Source organism: Maylandia zebra, linkage group LG7 (genome assembly GCF_041146795.1).
Source record: "Maylandia zebra isolate NMK-2024a linkage group LG7, Mzebra_GT3a, whole genome shotgun sequence".
Taxonomy (NCBI): domain Eukaryota; kingdom Metazoa; phylum Chordata; class Actinopteri; order Cichliformes; family Cichlidae; genus Maylandia; species Maylandia zebra.
The window spans coordinates 60,956,666-60,979,528 of record NC_135173.1 but is presented as its reverse complement, the minus strand read 5'-3'; the positions used below and the strand labels follow the sequence as shown (position 1 = coordinate 60,979,528).

The window sequence follows — 22,863 nt, the reverse complement described above, 5'->3', positions numbered from 1 at the left end:
TCAATCACAGAGATAATATTGTGTGTCATTGCTGCGTCTGGACTAAAACAAATCTGACCCATGTTTTTGACCCAAATTTAGTTTGTTTGGAATGTTTTTGTTTTTCAAATCCTGTGCCAAAGCACTGCTTGTAGAAACCAGCATTTACTAAATTTTACTTTTGTTCTTTGATAATTTGTTTCAGTACAGTCAGTCAGTTTCGAGTATTAAATTCATTCATCACACTAATGCTTTATGTAGTTATTCATTTTAATTAAATTTAATCATTCAATCACCAGTTTTCAGCTATATTTGTCATAAGCAAGTTAGCACAGGGTCAACATTGCAATGAAATGTGTTAGAGGAGCAGAAGACAAGTCTCTCAGCAGCATAGTACAATATAGCACTGCAAGTTAAAATTATAATGCAATATAACACTAAAATTACAGTTCCAAGAAATAAAAGAAAATAGAAATGTATTGATGGACCACCTTACCTCAGTATTCATGTATTGAGGTGGGGTCGGACAACGTGATTGCACATGAGATAAAGTGGCAAGAGTGAGCAGCAGTGCAAATTTTTAGAGCAGTACAAGATTTAAAGTGGCATTTAGTACAGTATTGCATAGAGTAAGAGTTTTTATTTTTTTTTTTTATTATAATAAAAAGCTGTGCAATTATACTTGGGTGGTTTAATTATTTGATTTTATTTTTTTTTAAGAAATATAAAAATAAAGTCATTATCGTGAGATAAGGACAGTAGCAGTGGTGGGTGACGTAATAGGGGTGTGGCGTGATTGCAAGTGACGTTTTAGGAAGTCAAACATGGCGACCGGACAGCAATGGGTGTTGGTGGAAATGGTCCAGGCGTTTTATGAGGTAAGTGTTTCTTTTCCTCAGTTGTTGGGCCGAATTATTCCCTGACGTTTACTCGATTTTTCTTATGCTTGGCTATACGTTGGTGCTGTAAAATTTGTCCCAGGTTGTTAACTGTAAAGTTCTCGGTTACGACCCGATGAAAGGCTTAGCCCGTAGCTGTTCAGCGAAGAAGTAACTCATCAAGGAAGTATGTAGTAGCTAGCTACTGCTTACACATTAGGTGAGCTACAGCGCTGGAGTTAAGTTTCTAAATGCACATAGTACGATAGAGCTGCTACGATAAGAGCTTCAAACTATGCTGACGATGTCAGGCTAACTGTTGTAGCTTTTTAACGTCTTGATGCATGCTCAATCATCCAGGTAAGTAAATCTCCAAAAGTTGATTCTGTTCACAAAACGCTACGTCCAGATGAACAGAATCAACTTTTGGAGGTGTTGTAGCTTTTGTTTATCAGTGCTATGATTGGCTGTTTTATTATTATTAATATTATTATTGTTGTTATTATTATTGTTAGAATTACTCTTGTGGTCTGACTGTAGATTTCTGTCTTCCTTCACGTTTTTGGTTAGTGATCGGCTACTTGTGTGTGTACAGGGCGTCTCTTCCGTCATTTGGTAGGGCACTGTCATGATGGAATGAAGTAGGAGCAGACTTTATCTTTGAGATCTCTTCAACTATTCACAAGTGTCCATGTTACATTTTTTAAGCAATGACAAGTAGAACAGTGGTTAGTTCTATCACTTCAGAGGAAGGCTCTGGATTTGAATAAGAGCCAGCTGTGGCCTTTCTGTGGAAGTTTGCATGGTCCTGTGGGGTGGCTGTAGTTCAGGAGGTAGAGCAGGTCACTTACTAATCAGAAGGTTGCCCCAGTTTGCATGCCAAGTATCCTTGGGCAAATATTAACCCCAAGTTACTTTGAGTGTGTGAATGCTTATAGATAGAAAGAACTTAAAGCATAAAAGAAAGTGCTTGTGTGAATGGGTGAGTGTGGGATGTTGTATAAAGCACTTTGAGTTCTCAGAGAGAGTAGAAAAGCACTATATAAGAATCAGTCCATTCATGCAAGCTACATTAATTGTTGATTTTAAATTGGCTGTATTTGTGAATTGTTGCCTCTTTCAGTTAGGCTCTAGATTTAAGGCGTCCATGGCTCAGGGGGTTGGGAAGTGTATCTGTAACTGGAAGGTCGCCGGTTCGATCCCTGGGCTCTCTGTCCTGGTCGTTGTGTCCTTGGGCAAGACACTTTACCCTACCGCCTACTGGTGTTGGCCAGAGGGGCCGATGGCGCGATATGGCAGCCTCGCTTCTGTCAGTCTGCCCCAGGGCAGCTGTAGCTACAACTGTAGTTTGCCTTCACCAGTGTATGAATGTGAGAGTGACTGAATAGTGGCATTGTAAAGCGCTTTGGGTGCCTTGAAAAGCGCTATATAAATCCAATCCATCATCATCATCATTATTATTATTATTCCCAATCTAGGTAGTTAGAAAAATGTTGACTTGTCTTGGACATGCAAGTATCCTCATCCTTAGTTTGTCACATCTTCATATCTTTAATTTTCTGTTATGATGGTGTATGAGGTTAATAAAGAATGTTAATAATAATTCAGTGTCCAACATAAGACATTAATTTTGGACATAGGACATTTCAGCTGTTAACTGTCAACTGACTCCCCCTGCTTGCTGCAGTTGTCACTGCGATAGAAAGTGGGACGGCTGCCATCAGCCTTCAACAGGCTGCCTAATTTAAACATGTGTCAGACTAAGTTAACAGTTCATCTGCATATTTTAATATAATTTCTGCAGCTTTACTGTAGCTTCTCGCTGTATAAAGCAAACAGTGGTGGATGGAGAAGCTAGAAATTTCACTTTTCTTCATGTCAGAGTTTGTTGATCAGGTGCTTTCATTAAGGACCACTACCCTTTCCCAGTAAAGGTTTCAATGGCAATTACAAGAGCAGCACTGCTGTTTTGAACACTAGAAAAACGTTTTATTTCACTCTTCCTGACTTTATCACTGCTGCTGTTGTGTTATAAGTCTTTGTGTTGAAAAATTGGGGGCTGCGTAGGCTTAATGTCTTCATACTACGTATTCATATGCTTGTTCTTAGATATGTTCCTATTGCAAGTCTATTTTTAGTCACAAACATGGGTGAAAAGCTCGCGTTTACATGGTAACAACTGCACACTACAGTGCCATGTATTAAACGAAGCATCGGAGCAAAACATTTGTGTTGAGGATTTTTTATAATTGAGTTATTTTATTTGTTGAAACCCTAGTAAAAATGCAGCAGTATGCTTTGGACCTCACTGTTGTTTTAGCTGATTGTGTTCCTCTTAATTTTTGTAACCTTGCACATGGTGGTGCAGCCAGCATGATTGGGTTGAAGACATGAGTGTTCAACAGTGCTGAACTTGTTTTTACTGCCATTTCAGTTCTTCCTCTTCTTCCTCATCCTCCTGGTCAGCATCCTACTCTGTTACACTTACCCCTTACAAGTCCTCTTTTACTACATCAAAAAGTATTGGGCCAACTACATTTATAAGAGATGCTTGGCTGTGGAAATAAATGCCATGAAGTTCCTGATGCACAGTTCATGTGCTAAGAGGAGGTTTGGAATGCTCAACTTTTACAAGTGGTGTGCCTTAGCACTTAGCACTACCGCTCTAGAACTTCACATGGTCTGCAGCGTCGCAGCTAAATTTCTTTGAATTATAAACATTACTACTCTGCACTAATACCGATTACAATTAGTTATGGAATATCTCAGAGGCAAGAAATTTCACAAACTTAATTGCTACATCATATTACAGTACCATGCTCAAATTCAGTAATCTCGTTAGAGCAACCCATTCTTTTGTAAATGTTTGAAAAGGCCCATTTCTTGGCTAGGCACTTGCTTTTTGTACACTTGTGGCAATGCGACTGAAAACAGGAATTCAAAGATTTAGAGGTGGGATTTTATACAGCTATCTGATGGATGTGTTAAGTTCTCTACAGCTTAGTTGTTTATGTTGCATTTAAATTTCATTCAGGCATTTGCAATGTTTCTGAAATGTTTCCACTTATTTTAATTCTTTCCTGTGTAAAAATGCATTTTTTGGAGCATGTTTCAAAAACAAGTATTTTTTTTTCCCCCCCTCAGGCTCCTGCTTACCACCTTATTTTGGAGGGAATCCTCATATTGTGGATAATTAGGCTTCTATTCTCTAAGACCTACAAACTTCATGAGACGTATAAACTGACAGAGAAGGTAAACCGTGCGGTGAAAATCAAACAGTATTATTTTTTGTTACCAAACTCTTCTCACATGATTCTACATTACAGGAAAAGGAGGAACTGATTGAGGAATGGCAGCCAGAGGCGCTAGTTCCTCCCGTTTCCAAAGACTATCCCACCCTCAACTATGATGTTGTCACAGGGTAAACACTCTGTTACCTCACTGCTTTATTTACAGGTTTTAAGTATTCACTAAATCAAAATGTCTATAAGAGTCAGATGACGAAAGAAATATTAGCCCCCCTGTGAAAATAATATTATTCGTTTTTTTCCTCTGAACCAGGATTAGCATGACTTTTCCAAATATACTAGTTTTAGTTTGCATGCTTACATTAATTTGCCAACAGAATTATCCCACCCAAAATGCTAATACCGGTAGTTAATTTTTTTTCTTTTTAGCTGGATGACAGCCTAGTGACAGTTTCATTTGTTTTCAAGCAGTCCTGCACTTATCTACTAAGCAATCCCATCCCATTGTTTTTGGCAGATCTCTCAAACTCTTTTATGGTCTTCTGGAAAAGACCTTAGTCATCTGACCAGAGGATGTACTTCCAGTGTGATTAACCTTTCTCCAGGTTATCTTTAGCATGTGTCAGTCTAGCTTGAAGATGTTTCTTCTGCAGAAGCAGGGGTTTTCTTGATCTACAGTCCATTTATGTTCAGGGTTCAAGTGATTGCCTTTTTTAAGACTACAATTTTTGACTTGGCTAAGTGATTCAGTAGTGTCTTGGCAGTTGCTCTGGGATCTTGAGAAACATCTCTCCCTAATTACTTTTAAAGATTTTTCATTGATACTCTTAAGAAAAATAAAGTTCTTTAATATAATTATGGGTAATCTGCTAGGCAAGTCCACAAGCAGTTGGACAAAGATAGTTTTTATCTTTTTGCCTTTCCACACATGGTGATCATAGGTGCTTTGAATATGCAGTCCAAAGCTTATGCAAGTGTAAGAGGCTAAAATTAAGTTGCTAAACATACCCATCAGAAATGGTACAAGATTTTAACAGGGCTATATCAAAAAGACAATAAAAACAGGCAGGGAAGTAAGGAACAACTGTAAGTAATAGGCAGTTGTATCAAGAGATGCCTAAGCTGAAAACCCCAAATAAATCTATCAGGTAGATATCCAAAAATTTAAAGTGGCCAAATCAGTTATTTAGCACATTCATACAAACAAGGAGTTAACTGGTCAAGCTCAGACAGACGGAAATGTCTAAAAGACCACAGAAGATGAAGAGCATCATTGGAGAAGTCTTTACTTGGTTAAGAAAAAACATGACACTATCTATTCAAATAGTATACTCGATGTAGAGATCATATCTGTACGGTTTTTACTAAGTTAACTACCTTTAATTTAGCAAACTCCCACCGTAAGGGTGTGTTTTAACTGATGAAACTGTGTCGTACTCAGGCTCGGACATCTGATTGCTGCCTTTTATAAGTTTATTCCACAACCATAAACTAACACCAGTACAGTAACCGTGCCTTTACAGATGCCAGGTAATCAACTGAAAGACACAAAATAAAACAACCATACAACATTAACAAAGCAACACTATTAATGACAGTACAGTTTAGTAATAGTCATATTTATAGCTTTAACACGTTACTTGGTTAACACAGAAACTCACCAGCTCGGCTTCATCAGTCATAACAGCGATATCAATGAAAAGAAGATCCGGCAGGTAGGATCTATGAGCGGCCGTTAACACATACCATCCCAGACTTGGATAAATCACTCCGTCTTAAATAAATTTGTCATTTAAAGCAAATATGAGTCTGGCTGATAATAAATCACAACAAACAAATTGGCATGTTAGTAATATGGGAAAAAACCACACAATATCTTTGCCAATGTCTATAATCAAAAGTCACTATAATGAATGAAGATTTAAAACAAAGTGTAAACCACTGCTTACGCTCGAGAACAGGAAGCCCGGGTTAGTCTTTGCTATATAATATCTAAAACTGCTGTGTGACTGCTGATAGTAGCAGGATAATACGAAGGGTGTAGCATTTGAGATTCAGCTAAATGACCTTCACAAAAGCAGGCCAAGGGCTTATTCTGGCAAAAATTGAATACTTGTAAATGACTGAGTCACTTACTTGATCTCAAACTAAATGATAATGTTTTTCATATACTCGAGAAAAAGTAAAAGGGAAAAAAAAAAATCAATCCGAGCTTAAATTACATCTTGACAGCTTGGATGAAAATGAAAATATCCGATTTTTGTAAATATCTGATTTGTGCCTTGAGTATGTAAGATGATAAAATAAAGATTCAAATGCAAAATTTCTGTTACAGACCTCCCAGCCACAAAATCACAATCAATGGAAAAGACTGCATAAACTTTGCATCGTTCAACTTCCTGGGTCTCCTTGATAATGAGCGGGTTAAGGTCGGTATTTATTATTGAAAGGCAACCTTGTAATTTCAGTACGATATGTTCTTCCTCTAATGTGCTAAATTATCCATTTACTGTTATAGCTAAATCTTTATCTAGGCAACATTTATGTTCTGAAGGGAAAACCCCTCATTTAAAACAGCCACACACACAGCTAGGTCGCCCAGTGAATGACTTGCCCAGTGGGCAGTGCAGTTTTTATCAGAAGCAACTATTAAGTTGTATTATTGCTAGCAAAAATAATTCTTTGAATTATGCACAAACACAGTGTGACATTGACAGTATGCCTCAGTCAATGAGTTTTATTAAAACTTGAATTTGTTCTAATTTTAGAATTATAAGCTAATTTTTCATTACAGCAAAAGGCTTTGGCATCACTGAAGAAATATGGTGTGGGCACTTGTGGTCCAAGAGGCTTCTATGGGACCTTTGGTGAGTTTAGCTTTTCACCCCTCAGCTGTAAAAGGCTGATGGGGTACTTTTATCTTCTATTAACATTCCACCATTTGATGTTAAGCTACACTTGTAAGAAAAGTAATTAAACTCTTTGATAATCTAATTATTTCCTAAATATACCCTTAATTTATTCTTTTCTTGGTTTGAATGAATATCTTGCTGACATAAAACGATGTGTTGTCAGAGAAATCAAACCCATTTATACAGAAATTTGGCTTACCTCAAGGGTTAACTATAGGACAACTTATTTTCTGCAGTTATAGCTCACCCTTAAACGACTGAGCGGCATGGCCACCCGCTTTTGTAAGGATTTTTAAATTGACACCATTTCTTAGAAGTCTTAGATTGGATTGACCTTAAAGTCAGAGGTCAGGTTTTCAGAAGATGTTGCAAACACGAAAACTGAAGATCGTTTTTAAATCTGTGACATATTGGTGTCAGACTATCCATCCATCTTCATCCGCTTTATCCGGGGCCGGGTCGCGGGGGCAGCAGCCTAAGCAAAGAGGCCCAGACCTCCCTCTCCCCAGCCACCTCCTCCAGCTTATCCGGGGGAATACCAAGGCGTTCCCAGGCCAGCCGAGAGATATAATCTCTCCAGCGTGTCCTGGGTCTGCCCCGGGGCCTCCTCCCGGTGGGACATGCCTGGAACACCTCACCCAGGAGGCGCCCAGGGGGCATCCTTGTCAGATGCCCGAACCACCTCAGCTGGCTCCTTTCGATGTGGAGCAGCAGCTGCTCTACTCTGAGCCCCTCCCGGATGGCCAAACTTCTCACCCTATCTCTAGGGGAGAGGCCAGCCACCCTTCGGAGGAAGCTCATTTCTGCCGCTTGTATCCGCGATCTCGTTCTTTCGGTCACTACCCACAGCTCGTGGCCATAGGTGAGGGTAGGGACGTAGATCGACCGGTAAATTGAGAGCTTCGCTTTTACACTCAGCTCCCTCTTCACCACGACGGACCGGTGCAGCGTCCGCATTACTGCAGCTGCAGCCCCAATCCGTCTGTTGATCTCCGGCTCCCTTCTCCCATCACTCGCGAACAAGACCCCGAGATACTTGAACTCCTCCACTTGGGGCAGGAACTCATCCCCGACCCGGAGTGGGCACTCCACCCTTTTCCGGCTGAGAACCATGGCCTCAGATTTGGAGGTGCTGATCCTCATTCCCGCTGCTTCACACTCGGCTGCGAACCGTTCCAGTGCGAGCTGGAGGCCCTCACCCGATGAAGCCAACAGAACCACATCATCTGCAAAAATCAGAGATGAGATTCTGAGGCCACCAAAGCGAAAGCCCTCCGCCACTTGGCTGCGCCTAGAAATTCTGTCCATAAAAATTATGAACAGAACCGGAGACAAAGGGCAGCCCTGGCGGAGCCCATCACCCACCGGGAACGAGTCCGACTTATTGCCGGCAATGCGAACCAAGCTCTTGCAACAGTTGTATAGGGATCGAATGGGCCAGACACCCCATATTCCCGCAACACCTCCCACAGGACACCCCGAGGGACACGGTCGAATGCCTTCTCCAAGTCCACAAAACACATGTAGACTGGTTGGGCAAACTCCCATGCACCCTCAAGTATCCTGGAGAGGATAAAGAGCTGGTCCAGTGTTCCACGACCAGGACAAAAACCGCATTGTTCCTCCTGTATCCGAGGTTCGACTAACGGACGAACTCTCCTTTCCAGCACCCTGGCATAGACTTTCCCAGGGAGGCTGAGGAGTGTGATCCCCCTGTAGTTGGAACACACCCTCCGGTCCCCCTTCTTAAAGATGGGGACCACCACCCCGGTCTGCCAGTCCACAGGTACTGCCCCTGATCTCCACGCAACATTGCAGAGGCGTGTCAACCAGGACAGCCCTACAACGTCCAGAGCCTTCAGGAACTCGGGGCGGACCTCATCAACACCAGGGGCTCTGCCACCAAGGAGTTGTTTAACTGCCTCAGTGACCTCGCCCCCGGAAATTGGCGGGTCATTCCCCTCATCCCCAGACTCTGCTTCCTCCTCGGAAGACGTGTCAGTGGGATTAAGGAGGTCCTCGAAGTATTCCTTCCACCGCCTGACAATTTTCTCAGTCGACGTCAGCAGTGCTCCGCCAGCACTATACACAGTGCAGGTATAGCACCGCTTTCCCCTCCTGAGACGTCTGACGGTTTGCCAGAATCTCTTCGAGGCAGTCCGAAAGTCTTTTTCCATGGCCTCTCCGAACTCCTCCCACACCCGAGTTTTTGCTTCAGCCACTGCCCGAGCCGCATTCCGCTTGGCCTGTCGATACCTGTCGGCTGCCTCCGGAGTCCCACAGGCTAACCAAGCCCGATAGGACTCCTTCTTCAGCCTGGTGGCTCCCTTCACCTCTGGTGTCCACCATTTGGTTCAGGGATTACCACCACGGCAGGCACCAACCACCTTGCGGCCGCAGCTCAGTGCAGCAGCTTCGACAATGGAGACGCTGAACATGGTCCATTCGGACTCAATGTCCCCAGTCTCCCTCGGAATGCTGTTGAAGCTCTGCCGGAGGTGTGCGTTGAAGATCTCGCGGACTGGGGCCTCTGCTAGACGTTCCCAGCACACCCTCACTACGCGTTTAGGTGCACCAGGTCTGTCCAGCGTCCTCCCCCGCCACCTGATCCAACTCACCACCAGGTGGTGATCAGTTGACAGCTCAGCCCCTCTCTTTACCCGAGTGTCCAGAACATATGGTCGCAGGTCTGCTGATACGATTACAAAATCGATCATCGACCTACGGCCTAGAGCGTCATGGTGCCACGTGCACTTATGGACACTCTTATGTTCGAACAGGGTGTTCGTTATGGCCAAACTGTGATTAGCACAGAAGTCCAATAACAAAGCACCGCTCGGGTTCAGATCAGGGAGGCCGTTCCTCCCAATCACGCCCCTCCAGGTCTCGCTGTTGTTACCCACGTGAGCATTGAAGTCTCCCAGCAGGACAACAGAGTCTCCAGGTGGAGCACCCTCCAGCACCCCCCCCCCCCCCCCCCCCCCCCCCCCCAGGGACCCTAAGAAGGCTGGGTACTCTGAACTGCCACTCGGCGCATAAGCGCAGATGACAGTCAGGACCCGTTCCCAGACCCTAAGGCGCAGGGAACAAACCCTCTCGTCCACCGGGAAAAACCCCAACGTACCGGCAGCAAGCCGAGGGGATATTAGAATACCCACCCCAGCCCGCCGCCTCTCACCAGGGGCAACTCCAGACTGAGACAGAGTCCAGCCCCTCTCCAGGAGACTGGTTCCAGAGCCCAAGCCATGCGTAGAGGTGAGGCCGACTATATCTAGCCGGTACCTCTCAACCTCACGCACTAACTCAGGCTCCTTCCCCACCAGAGAGGTGACATTCCATGTCCCTATTGCCAGTCTTGGCAGCCGGGGGTCAGTCCGCCAGGGCCTCCGCTCCTGGCCGCCACCTGGCACACAATGCACCCGACCCCTATGGCGCCTCCTGCGGGTGGTGGGCCTGCGGGAGGATGGGCCCATGTCTCCTCTTCGGGCTGTGCCCGGCCGGGCCCCATGGACTAAGGCCCGGCCACCAGACGCTCGCCCTCGGGCACCCTCCCCGGGCCTGGCTCCAGGGCGGGGCAGGGTAAACAGGGTAAACCCTATCCCGGGCAGGGTAAACTGTTCCCTCGGTGTCCTTTTCATAAGGGTCTTATGAATCGCTCTTTGTCTGGTCCCTCACCCAGGGCCAGTTTGCCATGGGAGACTCTACCAGGGGGCAAAAGCCCCCAGACAACATAGCCCCTGGGATCCCTGGGACACACAAACCCCTCCACCACGATAAGGTAGAGATTCAAGGAGGGGGGTGTCAGACTATTTATTTGAGATTTTAACATTATATTTTTTTGAAACGACAAAGACCGAAATATTAGGATGGCTTCTGAGTAGCCTAATTACTACGGGGCATGACATTAGTTACGTTATGTTAGCTTAAGCATTTATATGTTAGCTGTTGATTTGCAATCGAAATTCCAGCCGTCTAGGGATAATACAAGGAGGATAATTTTGGAAAAAGACCTAATGACTCAATCATCAGATCATGCAACAAGTTAATTCAAATGAATTAGTGAAACCACAGTAGTAAAGCAAATACCAATAGTCATACTCATTCTACCTTAGTATGGACATTTACTTTCCATCACCGCAGCAACTTCTTTCACACACCAAGAAACATTCACTCAAACCATAGTTTGAGTCACTCGCACAACTATATATCCAACTATATCTTATTAAGTTCACTGGAGTTTTCCAGTTTCTCAGATTTTCTCTTGGTATTATAATTTTGTCATTATCCTTAAGTCTTTCTGCCATGATAAATGGGATAGACAGCCTTATCGTATTTTTTAATGAGCCTTGTTAAGCTGTCAAGGGATAAGCAAGTGAATGTATCTAATGCTAAGTGATGAACTGAGACTTTTCTCAGTCAAGCACAAATATTTAAAATCATACTGTTGTTTGGTGTCTTGACAGTCTTTCTTTCAAAGTGCAGTAGTTTTTTACCTCTGATTAAACCACATCCACTAAAAACTCAGAAATACTAAAGGTAATGGTAAGTGACATCTAAAAAATGTAACCAATTAGTAACTAATGTTATGTTTCCTTGCCCCCAGATGTTCACCTGGAGCTGGAAAGCCGTCTCTCCAAATTCATGAAAACTGAAGAGGCCATTCTTTATTCATATGGCTTTGCGACTATTGCTAGTGCAATACCTGCCTACTCCAAGAGGGGTGACATCATCTTTGTGTGAGTGTTGTTTCTCATAATATGTATACCAATATAACACCCCTCACTCAATTAAACCAATCTTCAGTTAGCTTTAGTTTTGTTTATTTTATGTGGCCTTTGTGAGGACAGAGATTTTAAGTTCTGGATTTAACAGGGACTCAAAAAGAAACTAAAATAGGAAACATGTCTAAGGTGTCTTTCTAGTCCGTATTAGTACCCTTACTGTGACATTGTGATTCAAATGAAAGCTTTAAATAGAGGTGTTAGAGCAGTCTCCTACATACTAGTTGAATGTGAATATGGAAGAACACATCCTAGACAAGAAAACACCCCTAAGACTCCTCAAAGTGTTACTGGAGGTCAGTGTAATACCATCCACAGAAACTACCGTATTTCCCGGACTACAAAGCGCACCTGAATATTAGCCGCACAAGCTAAAATCAGGGGAAAATCCTGTTTTGTACATACATTAGCCGCACCTGACCAAAAGCCGCAGGTGTTTCAATGTTGACTTATCATATGTAAGAGAATATGCACAAAGGGAATTGTCAGGAAAGAGATGGCTGTTTGGAGACACACCCCTTTTATTAATATTTTGAAAAAACAAGTTATGGGTACATATTTGCACAACTTTTTAGGTATATGTACAAGTAGCGGTAATTACAAGTACGAAACATGTACTGTGCTTCATAAATGAGTAACAAATGTAGTACATAACAATAACCTGCAGCACACCAGAAAAATAGATTCAGACTACCTTTTAGGCTCAGGTGCAGTGACACGGCTTTAACAAGAAGAAAAGTCAGTCATTCACCACCATCTTCCTGCGCACTAAAACCACCAAAGTCCTCTTCTCCAGTGTCGGATACGAACAGGCTCAGGATGGCTACGTCATCCACTCTCAGCTTCTCTCCTTCGTTGTCACTTACAAAACCAAAGAAATCCTCGTTGTCAGAGTCGAACACCCTCAGAAGGGCCGTGGTGGTGTCCTCCTCTCCATCATGCAGCAGTCCAGCCCTTCGAAATCCGTTGGTGATCATGGATGTTTTCACACTTTTCCACGCTGTCAGATTTCACCGGTGGAGTTGAGCATAACTTGCTTTTCGCAAGTTTATCGCCGCTCGTCATCCACGCCTCCCGCTGAACGCGTAGCGCAGGGGTGGCCAACCCGCGGCTCTCGAGCCGCATGCGGCTCTTTGCCTGGTTTCATGCGGCTCTTACGTTCATATCAAAGTTTGTGTTTTGATTTTTTTTATGTTGTTGTTTTAAAATGTGCGCGTTCGCTTCGCTTGAGTTCAATACGGTATTTTCATCAAATGCGCATGTGTGTGAGATGAAAATACCGCAAAGTTTCCCAGTAGGAGCAAGTTCGCCCTTAAAATGGCAGGAAAAAAATGCACAGCAAAAAGAAAATATGAAGATGAACACAGGACGTTTTTAACAGAGTGGGAGAGTTTATATTTTTTTGTTGAACGCAATGGTAAGCCATTCTGCCTTATATGTCAGACGTCATTAGCACATTTCAAAGCTTCAAATCTTCAGCGCCACTTCAGCTCACTCCATGCTAACATCGACCAGGAATTTCCAAAAGGGACTGAACTTCGCAAGCACGAGTTGGCCACTTTGAAAAGTCAGGCAGAAAAGCAGATACAGTTTTTCCAAAAATTTACGAAGCGGTCAGAGACCATAACGCTCGCATCCTATCAGCTGGCTTGGAACATTGCACGGGCTAAAAAGCCATACAATGAAGGGGAGTTCGTTAAAAAATGCCTCAGTGATGTTGTTGAAATCTTGTCTCCTGAAAACGACAAATTAAAACGCATGGTATCAGACGTCCAACTGTCCCGCCACACTGTTGAACACAGAATATCGGACATTAACACGGCTATTGAATCACAGTTGCACTCTGACCTTCAAGCATGTGAGTATTTTAGTGTCGCATTGGATGAGAGTTGTGATATACAAGACAAGCCTCAGTTGGCAATATTTGCACGGTCTGTTTCAAACGATTGTGTGATCAAAGAAGAACTCCTGGATATTGTGCCATTAAAAGACAGAACCCGTGGCATAGATGTGAAAGAAACCATGATGGCTGCATTTGAAAAAGCAAATCTGCCCATAACAAAATTAACTGCAATAGCCACGGATGGAGCACCAGCCATGATGGGATCTGTGAACGGGCTTGTGGGGCTGTGCAAAGCTGACCAAACTATTCCTGACTTTTGGAATTTCCACTGCATCATCCACATGGAGCAACTCGTGTCTAAATCATTGAATTTAGATAACGTCGTGAAGCCTGTGATGGAAATCGTCAACTATATCCGCACACATGCGCTTAACCACAGGCAATTCAAGAATCTCATCGCTGAGCTGGACCAAGGGCTTCCAGGTGACCTGCCGCTGCACTGCACTGTGAGGTGGCTGTCAAAAGGCCAGGTACTCTCTCGCTTCTTTGAGCTTTTGGATGCCGTGAAACTGTTTATGGAAAAGAAGGACAAGGACTATCCCGAGCTCTCGGACCTCAAGTGGATTATGGATCTGGCCTTTTTGGTCGACATGCTGTGTCACTTGGACAGACTGAACCTGACCCTGCAGGGTAAGTTAAAAATGCTCCCTGACCTAGTGCAAAGTGTGTTTGCGTTTGTCAACAAACTGAAGCTGTTCAAGACACATATTAAAAAGGGAGATTTAACGCATTTTCCCACTCTGCTAAAAGCCAGCGGGCAAGTCGCCAGTGCTGCCCTGAGTAAGCAAAGAGCCAGATATGCAACGCTGATTGAAAACTTGCACGAAAGCTTCGTGACCCGGTTCCATGATCTACAATTGAAAAGGCCACAGATTACGTTCCTCGTCGACCCATTTAATGCAGAGACCGGCTGTTTGAAAGTCCCGCTAGTCACAGATGAAGCTGCGGCTGAGTTGGAGATGATCGATCTTTGTGAAGAGGACCAATTGAAACCTGCTTTAAGGGAAGGGACCATTGAGTTCTGGAAAAGTGTGCCAATGGAAAAATACCCCAATGTCAAACGGGCTGCGCTTAAGATACTGTCAATGTTTGGGTCAACATACGTCTGCGAGTCTGTGTTTTCTACCCTAAAACATGTGAAATCAAAGCATCGATCTGTTCTGACGGACACACATGTGAAAGAATTGCTTCGAGTGACAACAACGGAATACAAGCCAGATTTAAAGAGGATTGTTCAAGGCAAGGAATGCCAGAAGTCCCACTAAACAACATGCATTATAAAAGTAAATGCTATTGTAGATTATTATATTTTTGTTTGTGGACTTGGTTGAACTGAGAGTTTGTGTGTGTGAGACAGTGCACACAATGTTCATTGTTGAAAATGACTGGCCTGTGGTTTTAGTACTGTAGGAGTCCATTTCTGTCATTAACATGGGTGTGTGTGACATTTACAATAAATCTGGCTGAGCAGAGATGTGTGTATTTTGTGTGTGTGTGAGAGAGGGAGAGAGAGAGAGAGAGAGACACACAGTAAAAAAAAAGTGGCTCTTGGTCTCTGACTGGTTGGCCACCCCTGGCGTAGCGTTAATTTGAAGTTTGTTTTTCGCGCTACTTGTACGGCACTATGTTGCCTGGCGGATGGACACGTGACCAACATACCACTCTTGAACCCAGATACTGTGTGTCTGATCACATGCCCTTCCGCCAGGCAACGTAGTGCCGTACAACAGCGGAACAAACAAAACAAATCGTCTTACGATATGACAAAAATCATGGACAATCCATAGAAAAGCCGCACCTGACTAAAAGCCGCAGGGTTCAAAGCTTGTGCAAAAAGTAGCGGCTTATAGCCCGACAATTACGGTAGTTACACGTAAACATGAGCCAGAGCTACATGTAACAGGTCAATCAATAAAAGAGGAGTGTTTTTAGATGAAAAAATGAATAATTACCACCAGGCCGAGGGTGGGCTTTTTGAGGAACTAATATGATCAAACAAAATAATTTAAAAAAAAAAAGTCAAATCATTCAAATCATGGGCTGCTCAAAACTTTTGGATAACATTTTAGATGATAATAACTGAGTATCATCTGTACAGCAACAGAAATGTGTAAATTGTTTTTTAAATAAATTGCCTAAGAAAAGCATGTCTAACATAAAGTTTTCTGTAGAACTCCAAGACTAACTTCTGTATGTGAAGGAGACTTCTTCTTTAAATGTACAAATTTTAATCTGTCAGACAACAGCACAGTGTTTTGCCTTTATAGCTAACAGTGTATTCTAGTCTCTGTAAACTGTTGTGATCAACGGTTGAATGCGGCACTGAGGTGTAACAGGACAAGCCGTTTTCAGGCCACTGCCAGAGGCCATAAGACGATTATTAAGCTTCACTAGGTTTTGGTCTGTGAAATTGATCTATATTTGAATAAAGCTGGATTATGTAAGAGCTTTTTAAGTAATGGTTTAACCACATTAAAAGCCTGTAATATGTAACCTGTTATTAAAAATAAACTGATAATACTGAAAGGCAGTAATTACTGTTAAGAATTGTTTGAGGAGTCTTGTAGGGGTGGGGTTTCATAGACATGTTGATGGACTGGATGAAGTGATTGTCAGTCAGATTTTGTTTGCACAGACTGATTTACCTACCATGTGTAAGTCTGACTGACTCCAAGTGTGGGATATTTTGGTTCCATAGTTTAATGTTTTCTCTTTTGTTTCCTTTCAGAGATGAAGCAGCCTGTTTCGCTATACAAAAAGGTCTTCAGGCATCCCGCAGCTTAATCAAGTACTTCAAACACAATGACATGGAGGACTTGGAGAGGTTGCTTAAGGAGCAGGAGCTAGAGGACCTGAAGGTTAGGACCGTTTGAGAAACTCAAGTGTCACAAATGTGCTGTAATGGTGTTACAGGTGGTACAGGATGTTAAATGCTTCTACATTCTCGCTATTTTCATTGGGTTTTTTAAAAAATCTCCAAATAAGAATGTTTCTCTTGCAGAATCCTCGCAAAGCTCGAGTGACCCGGAAGTTCATTGTAGTGGAGGGGCTCTACATCAACACTGCAGATATCTGTCCTCTGCCTGAACTGGTAAATGGAAAACAATTTTGTTTCCAATTTAATTTTGCTTGTTTTGCAGAAAAAAGTTAAAAAACCCCACCAAAGCACAGGCAAATATTATGGCTTAACATCGTTCACCTTCTGTAGTTGAGCTGATGTCCGTCTACTACAGTAGACTAAATCATTCACCACCCGCTTGATTTCTTGATTATACCAGATAGTGTACACATAGATACTTTTGCCATTTATTGACTTTATGTTTTGTTTTTTATGTTTTTCTAACTTCCAGGTAAAACTCAAGTACAAATACAAGGTGCGGATCTTTCTTGAGGAGAGCATGTCATTTGGTGTTTTGGGAGACCATGGCCGAGGAGTCACAGAACACTTTGGGGTCAATGTGAGTAGTTTAGCTTGAAATGCAAAAATACTTAATACTGGCAGTAAACAGTTTAACAGCTGATTCAAAATGTGTTATTATCTTTCTCTCTTGGTAGCTTTACCATAGTCAAACTAGTCTAGGTCAGCTGATGCAATCAAATAAATAAAAGTGATTGAAATATAAATAAAATAGAAGGTTTCTTTGCAGACAATGGCTATGTAACGTCTGGAATCTATGGACACGATCAAATGCTGAATTTTATTTGTTGTAAAGCTTTGTAAGATTTACCATTACATTGAGCTTGCACAAATGCACAATCCTTTCGGACTAATTTTTGTTAATGGCAATATCTGAATCTTTGGTTAGCAGACTAGTGATTTGCACTAACGAAAAAAAGAAAGGAAAGAAATGTGTGTCTCCTCATTTATGTGGACCTCTTCTTCGCCAGTATTCTTGACTTGGCTGTATGTTATGAAGGGGTTTTGCTTGCAAAGGGAAACGTTATGCAGCCATCCATTTTAGCTGTCTTCTAGCACTTTGGCGTACCGTGGTGTACCAGTCGGTTACAGCCACACTTAAAGCTTCTGAACTTTCTTTAGTAGGCCTGTAGATGTTTGTCTAGGTCTAATGATAGCCTGCTTCATTTAGATTAGTGAATCTAATGTGGGCCTTCTGCTCAACCATTTTCTGATTGCCATAAAAATGTTGTGGTCCAAGTATCTGGTGTGCGTGTGCGTGCGTGTGTGTGTGCGGTTGACAGAGCAGTTTTGAAAACTGTTCTGTCAGCCTACTTTCAGGCAGTTTCCTCCCACATTGAAATCTGAGGCAATGTTTGAACACGAATGTCTCAAAAGCTATTAAAGATAAAAGTCTCAAACTTTCATTTTAGTGGTAAGAAAAGGGAGTGAATCACGACAGATCAATAGATGCATCAGTTGCTCAGAATTGACTTGTTAAAATATAACAAAAACTTTTATTTTGTTGTATTTTGCAGAGGGACTAATAATAAACTTCACATTGCAAAAGACAGCTAGTGACAGTTTTGAGTGGTGTATAGTTTTATTTCACAATGATGCAAAAATAAAATGTGTAGAATACTTAAAGTGAAATTTGTAGTGACAAAAATGAAGAAAATCTGTTTTTATTTAACTTTTTAAAACAAATATGACAGTTTGTCATTAAATTGCACTTTGATTGCTTCATTTTAAATCTATCTTAGCAAAATGAAAAAACTGTGTTTCTTGCAGATAGATGACATTGACCTGATAAGTGCTAACATGGAAAATGCTCTGGCTTCCATCGGAGGTTTCTGCTGCGGCCGCTCCTTTGTCATCGACCACCAGGTACTGTAACAGCCGTGTTGGGAGTCTGTCTTGTAATGCATCATCAGATAATCAGCCAGCATTTTTACATGTCGTTGTCAAGATTAGTGATTAATCAAATGCTTGACAAATCATTATATCTAGTATATATCTGTTGCTTTTTTGTAACGTTTCACTTATTTACACGCCTAGTTACATTTTATACTGAAGTACAATTTAAATAAAAACAGAATGCAATGATTTGCAAATCTCATTGACCCATATTTTAATCATATTTTATAGAGTAGGGGTCTCAAACTCGCGGCCCACATCACCCCTACTGTGTAGCAGCGCCACAAATGTCTGTGAACTGAGGAGACCAGTTGCTGTGACTTTGCGAAGTGTTTTTAATTGGTGAAAAGTCTGGACTGCAAGAAGGCCGGTTAAGCACCAGAACTCTTCTATTATGAAGCTTTGCTGTCTTAATAGGTGAAGTAGAGATGCAGGCTTTTGAAGCGAGCACCGAGAACAGGATGGTGTCTCTCCTCTCATTCCATCTCAATTGGTCGAATTTTATGATAGAAAATATGAACATTTATAATATTTTAATATGAAACAAAAGTAAACTACTTTCATTGTGGATGTGTTCTCAAATCTTTTGGGAAATGTTTAAAGACACATTTAATAAGGTGCCAACAGTTTCTAGGCCTAACTGTAAACTCAGACCTCAGTCATTACACCTAGCTGAGTGAAGTGAATCTGGGGAAACGTAAGCTGAAATTATACTGATATGGGCCAGAACTGCTGGTTTGTTATTCCATTAATCGATAGGTATTTTTAAGGTGATCAATTTTAGCACGTTAATCATGAAGATATGATTTAGTAAAACTTTTTTTTTTTTTTTTTTTTTAATGTATTTTGTAGCGTCTCTCAGGTCAAGGCTACTGTTTCTCTGCCTCTCTGCCTCCCATGCTGGCTGCTGCTGCTATCGAGGCTCTCAACATCATGGAGGAGGACCCAGGTACACAATCTGTTCTCATCCACTCCAGCTCCGGAAAAATACATTATCATTAGAATTTTTGTAAAAAGAATTTCTTCTGTTTTGCAGATGTTTTTCGAGTCCTCAGAGAAAAGTGCAAACATGTCTACAACGCTTTACAAGGGTATGTTTGTGTTTATGATGATTTCTTTTTTTCCTTCTGTAGGTGGGGGAGGTGTCCCTCCACATCAGGTTTCTGATTCAGCATCATTATTTGCATCCCCAGACACTACAGCCTTTCACACATAGAGGAAACACATAGGCTTACATTCAAATTATGCTCTGGCTTTGTCTTCCTTTACAGTGTCCATAATAAATTGTGTTTTGGTATATGTTTGCTTTATTTTCTATGTGAAACAGAACACCAGGTCTAAAGTTAGCTGGAGTTCCAGTGGCCCCAGCTCTTCACTTGGAGCTAGAGAGAAGTTCTGGTTCCAGGGAATCTGACATGAAGCAGCTCCGTTCAGTTGTCGATTATGTAAGTCTAACAGTACCAGATAATTCAATCAGTCGCACACTGAAACTGTTATTTAAAGTTTTTGGAGACCTCTGTGGGATTTCATATATAACTTCAGACAGAGTGTCAAAGTCAAGATGAAATCCGGTAACACTTTATAACACGACCTGCGAATAAGGCGCAAGTACCCTGTACTTGTGTGCATTTTGCAGACAACAAGTCAGGTTGTTGCAGAAAACAATAAAACAATTTTCACTGTAAAACCTGCCACTAAGGCACAAATACACAAGAAACAATGAAACAATTCACTGTAACTACCTTCTTACACTTAATCCCCAATGGGGTTAAGTTTAAGGGGCGTCCCCATCAAAACGCAAAAGTATGGACATGTCATTGGCACATTATTTTAGATGACAGCAAGATAGTACCATAACTTCACAAATATAGTTTTGGTTTTTTTGGTTTTTTAAAGGCCAACAGTGTTTAGAAGTGCTTGTATGAGTGGGTGTGAATGGGTGAATGAGGCACGTTGTATAGAGCGCTTTGAGTACTCCGGGAGAGTAGAAAAGCGCTATATAAGAATCAGTCCATTTACCATTTACTTGTGTGAATAGTATGGTATATGGTTAAGACTGGGACTACATTGTAATAGGATGCGACTGCATAGTGCTTTCATCATTTGATCAGTAGTACACAGTGTTTTTAGTATCTGTATTGTCTTATGCCCAAAACATTCTTATAATTCACTTTCGAGTTCCCATCGATCACGTGATGGAATACTGTATAAAATATGTTTAGTTTCTCATCGAGTTTCTATGATTTCTGTCTTAGTGTATGGAAAGACACGTGGCTCTGACCCTAGCTCGGTGTCTGGAAAAAGAGGAGCGCTTTCTTCCACCTCCCAGGTAAAAGACCCTACATTTCTATGCACCTGGCACATTATTAGTTCTGTCATGGGGTTTAACATTGTTTAGTACTTTAATGCATTTGTATCTCAATGGTCCATAGCTTTTTTGGCGGTGGACCAGGTTTAGCGTGGGGTAGCCATCTGCCATGACCCGTTGGGGTTGTACGTGCTTTATTATTTGATGAGTTAAAGTCTCATTTGAGGGTGATTTTGTTTGAAGCATTCAAACATTTGATTGAAATAATTTGTTTAAATAACATTACCTTTACACAGTCTCAGTGTGTCTCACTGCTCCACCTGTGTGTCTCCAGTATCAGAGTGGTGGTCACCATTGAACAAACAGAGGAAGACATCCAGAAGGCTGTGGCTTGTATCAGAGAGGCAGCTTCAGCGCTCCTCATAAGTTAGCAGACATCACTGGAGCTTTAACAGAAGTCTACACCACTGGTTGGGTAAAACAACAGCTTGATCCGCAAGATGCGGACCGACTCGTGAGATCTCTACTAATGAATGAATGTTAATGATAAATTTTCTTCCTTATTAATATTGTGTTATATGTTCTACATGTTGAAAGTTAGTGTGGGCCTTTCTGCTCTGAGTAAAAATGCCCCCCAAACACTATTAGAGAACATTTTCAGTTAGAACTAAAGTTGATTTCCACAAAACAAATGACTTGTTGCCTTTCTATTTAATGACCAAAAAAGCCTGTTGTACTTTTTGATTGATTTGTGTCTGCAGTCTACTCCTACTTGAACTGTGCACAGTTGTTCCACTTTTGTAACAAATAAATACAGATTTTTACACCTTGGATCATTTTCAAGAGAATTGAGATGATTGCATTGTGTAGTTTATGATTACGCATAACAGATTTTGGAAAGCTCTTTGTTTTCAAAGAGAAATCTCGATGTTGCCTGGAGTCCAGCATATAACTCGATGTGACATGTGAAAATACTAGCTTTGAGTTTTCTCAAGGCCCAAACTGAGGTCACAGAGAGGACATCCATAGAAGACTGGAGTAGAAACTGAGTTCTTATTGCTAATAACAGTATTCAACAGTTTTTCAGAAAATAGCAACACTGAAGACACAGTGTCCAACTACTAAAAGATTTTGATGTGCTGAATTGAAATATTTCAGATAAAACAACTGACTGGCTGTTGTTTCTACCTGTGAACATTTATTTTTAGATGTCTTCTCACATGTTTATGGTTTCTTTATACAATATTTCACCTTTCTCAATTGTGCAACCATTTTAGTTCCATTTGGTTTTATTTATAAAGTGCCAAATCACAACAACATCTGCCTAAATGTGATTTATTATCCCTCGTTCAGAGTTTATCTGATCCAGCCCTAATTAATATGCTTTATTGAAAAGGAACATTTTAAGCCTAATATTAAAAATAGAGATAGTGTCTGCCTCCCAAATCCAAGCTGGGAGCTGGTTCCATAGAAGAGGGGGCTGAAAGCTGTATGCTCTGCTCTCATTCTACTTTTAAATACTCTAGGAACCACAAGTAAACCTGCAGTCTGAGAGCAAGCTGCTTCGTTAGGGTGATATGGTGCTATGATTTTAAAGATAAGATTGGGCCTGATTGTTCAAGACCTTGTAAGTAAGGAGGATTTTTAAATTCTTGATTTAACAGGGAGCCAATAAAAGGAATTCAATAGAAATGTTCTGTAACTTTTCTGGCTAGAGGCTCTTCAAAGAACTTTTAGAACAACCTGATAATAACGAATTACAATAATTCACCCTAGAAGTAATAAAATCGTTTTTATTAGCATCAGCATATTTATTTTTAATTCTGAGACGGGATGTTTCTAGAGATATTTGGTTCATGTGTTTGTTTATCCACCTTGAGGAATCACCAGTAAAACACTTCCTCTTTTTATTATTATTTATTAAAGCAAGTTTGAATAATTAAATTGCGAGGATGAATGATTTTCCAGGGAACACCTGAGAGGACGAGAGCAAAGGTAGGTATGAAAACTATGAATAAACACGAGACACATGAAGCCATGA

General features: G+C 41.6%; 1 protein-coding gene across 1 annotated transcript; it reads left to right on the top strand.

Moving 5' to 3' along the window:
- The first annotated feature begins 756 nt into the window (after positions 1–756).
- sptlc1 (serine palmitoyltransferase, long chain base subunit 1) lies at positions 757–21,653 on the top strand. Its single transcript, XM_004575036.4, has 15 exons — positions 757–857; positions 4,002–4,109; positions 4,184–4,278; positions 6,441–6,534; positions 6,900–6,972; positions 11,621–11,753; positions 16,430–16,559; positions 16,703–16,792; positions 17,052–17,159; positions 18,389–18,484; positions 19,367–19,463; positions 19,551–19,605; positions 19,842–19,959; positions 20,770–20,843; positions 21,157–21,653. Exons 1-15 carry the CDS (start codon positions 804–806, stop codon positions 21,251–21,253), a joined length of 1,422 nt encoding a protein of 473 aa, XP_004575093.1. The 5' UTR covers positions 757–803; the 3' UTR covers positions 21,254–21,653.
- The last annotated feature ends 1,210 nt before the right edge of the window (positions 21,654–22,863 follow it).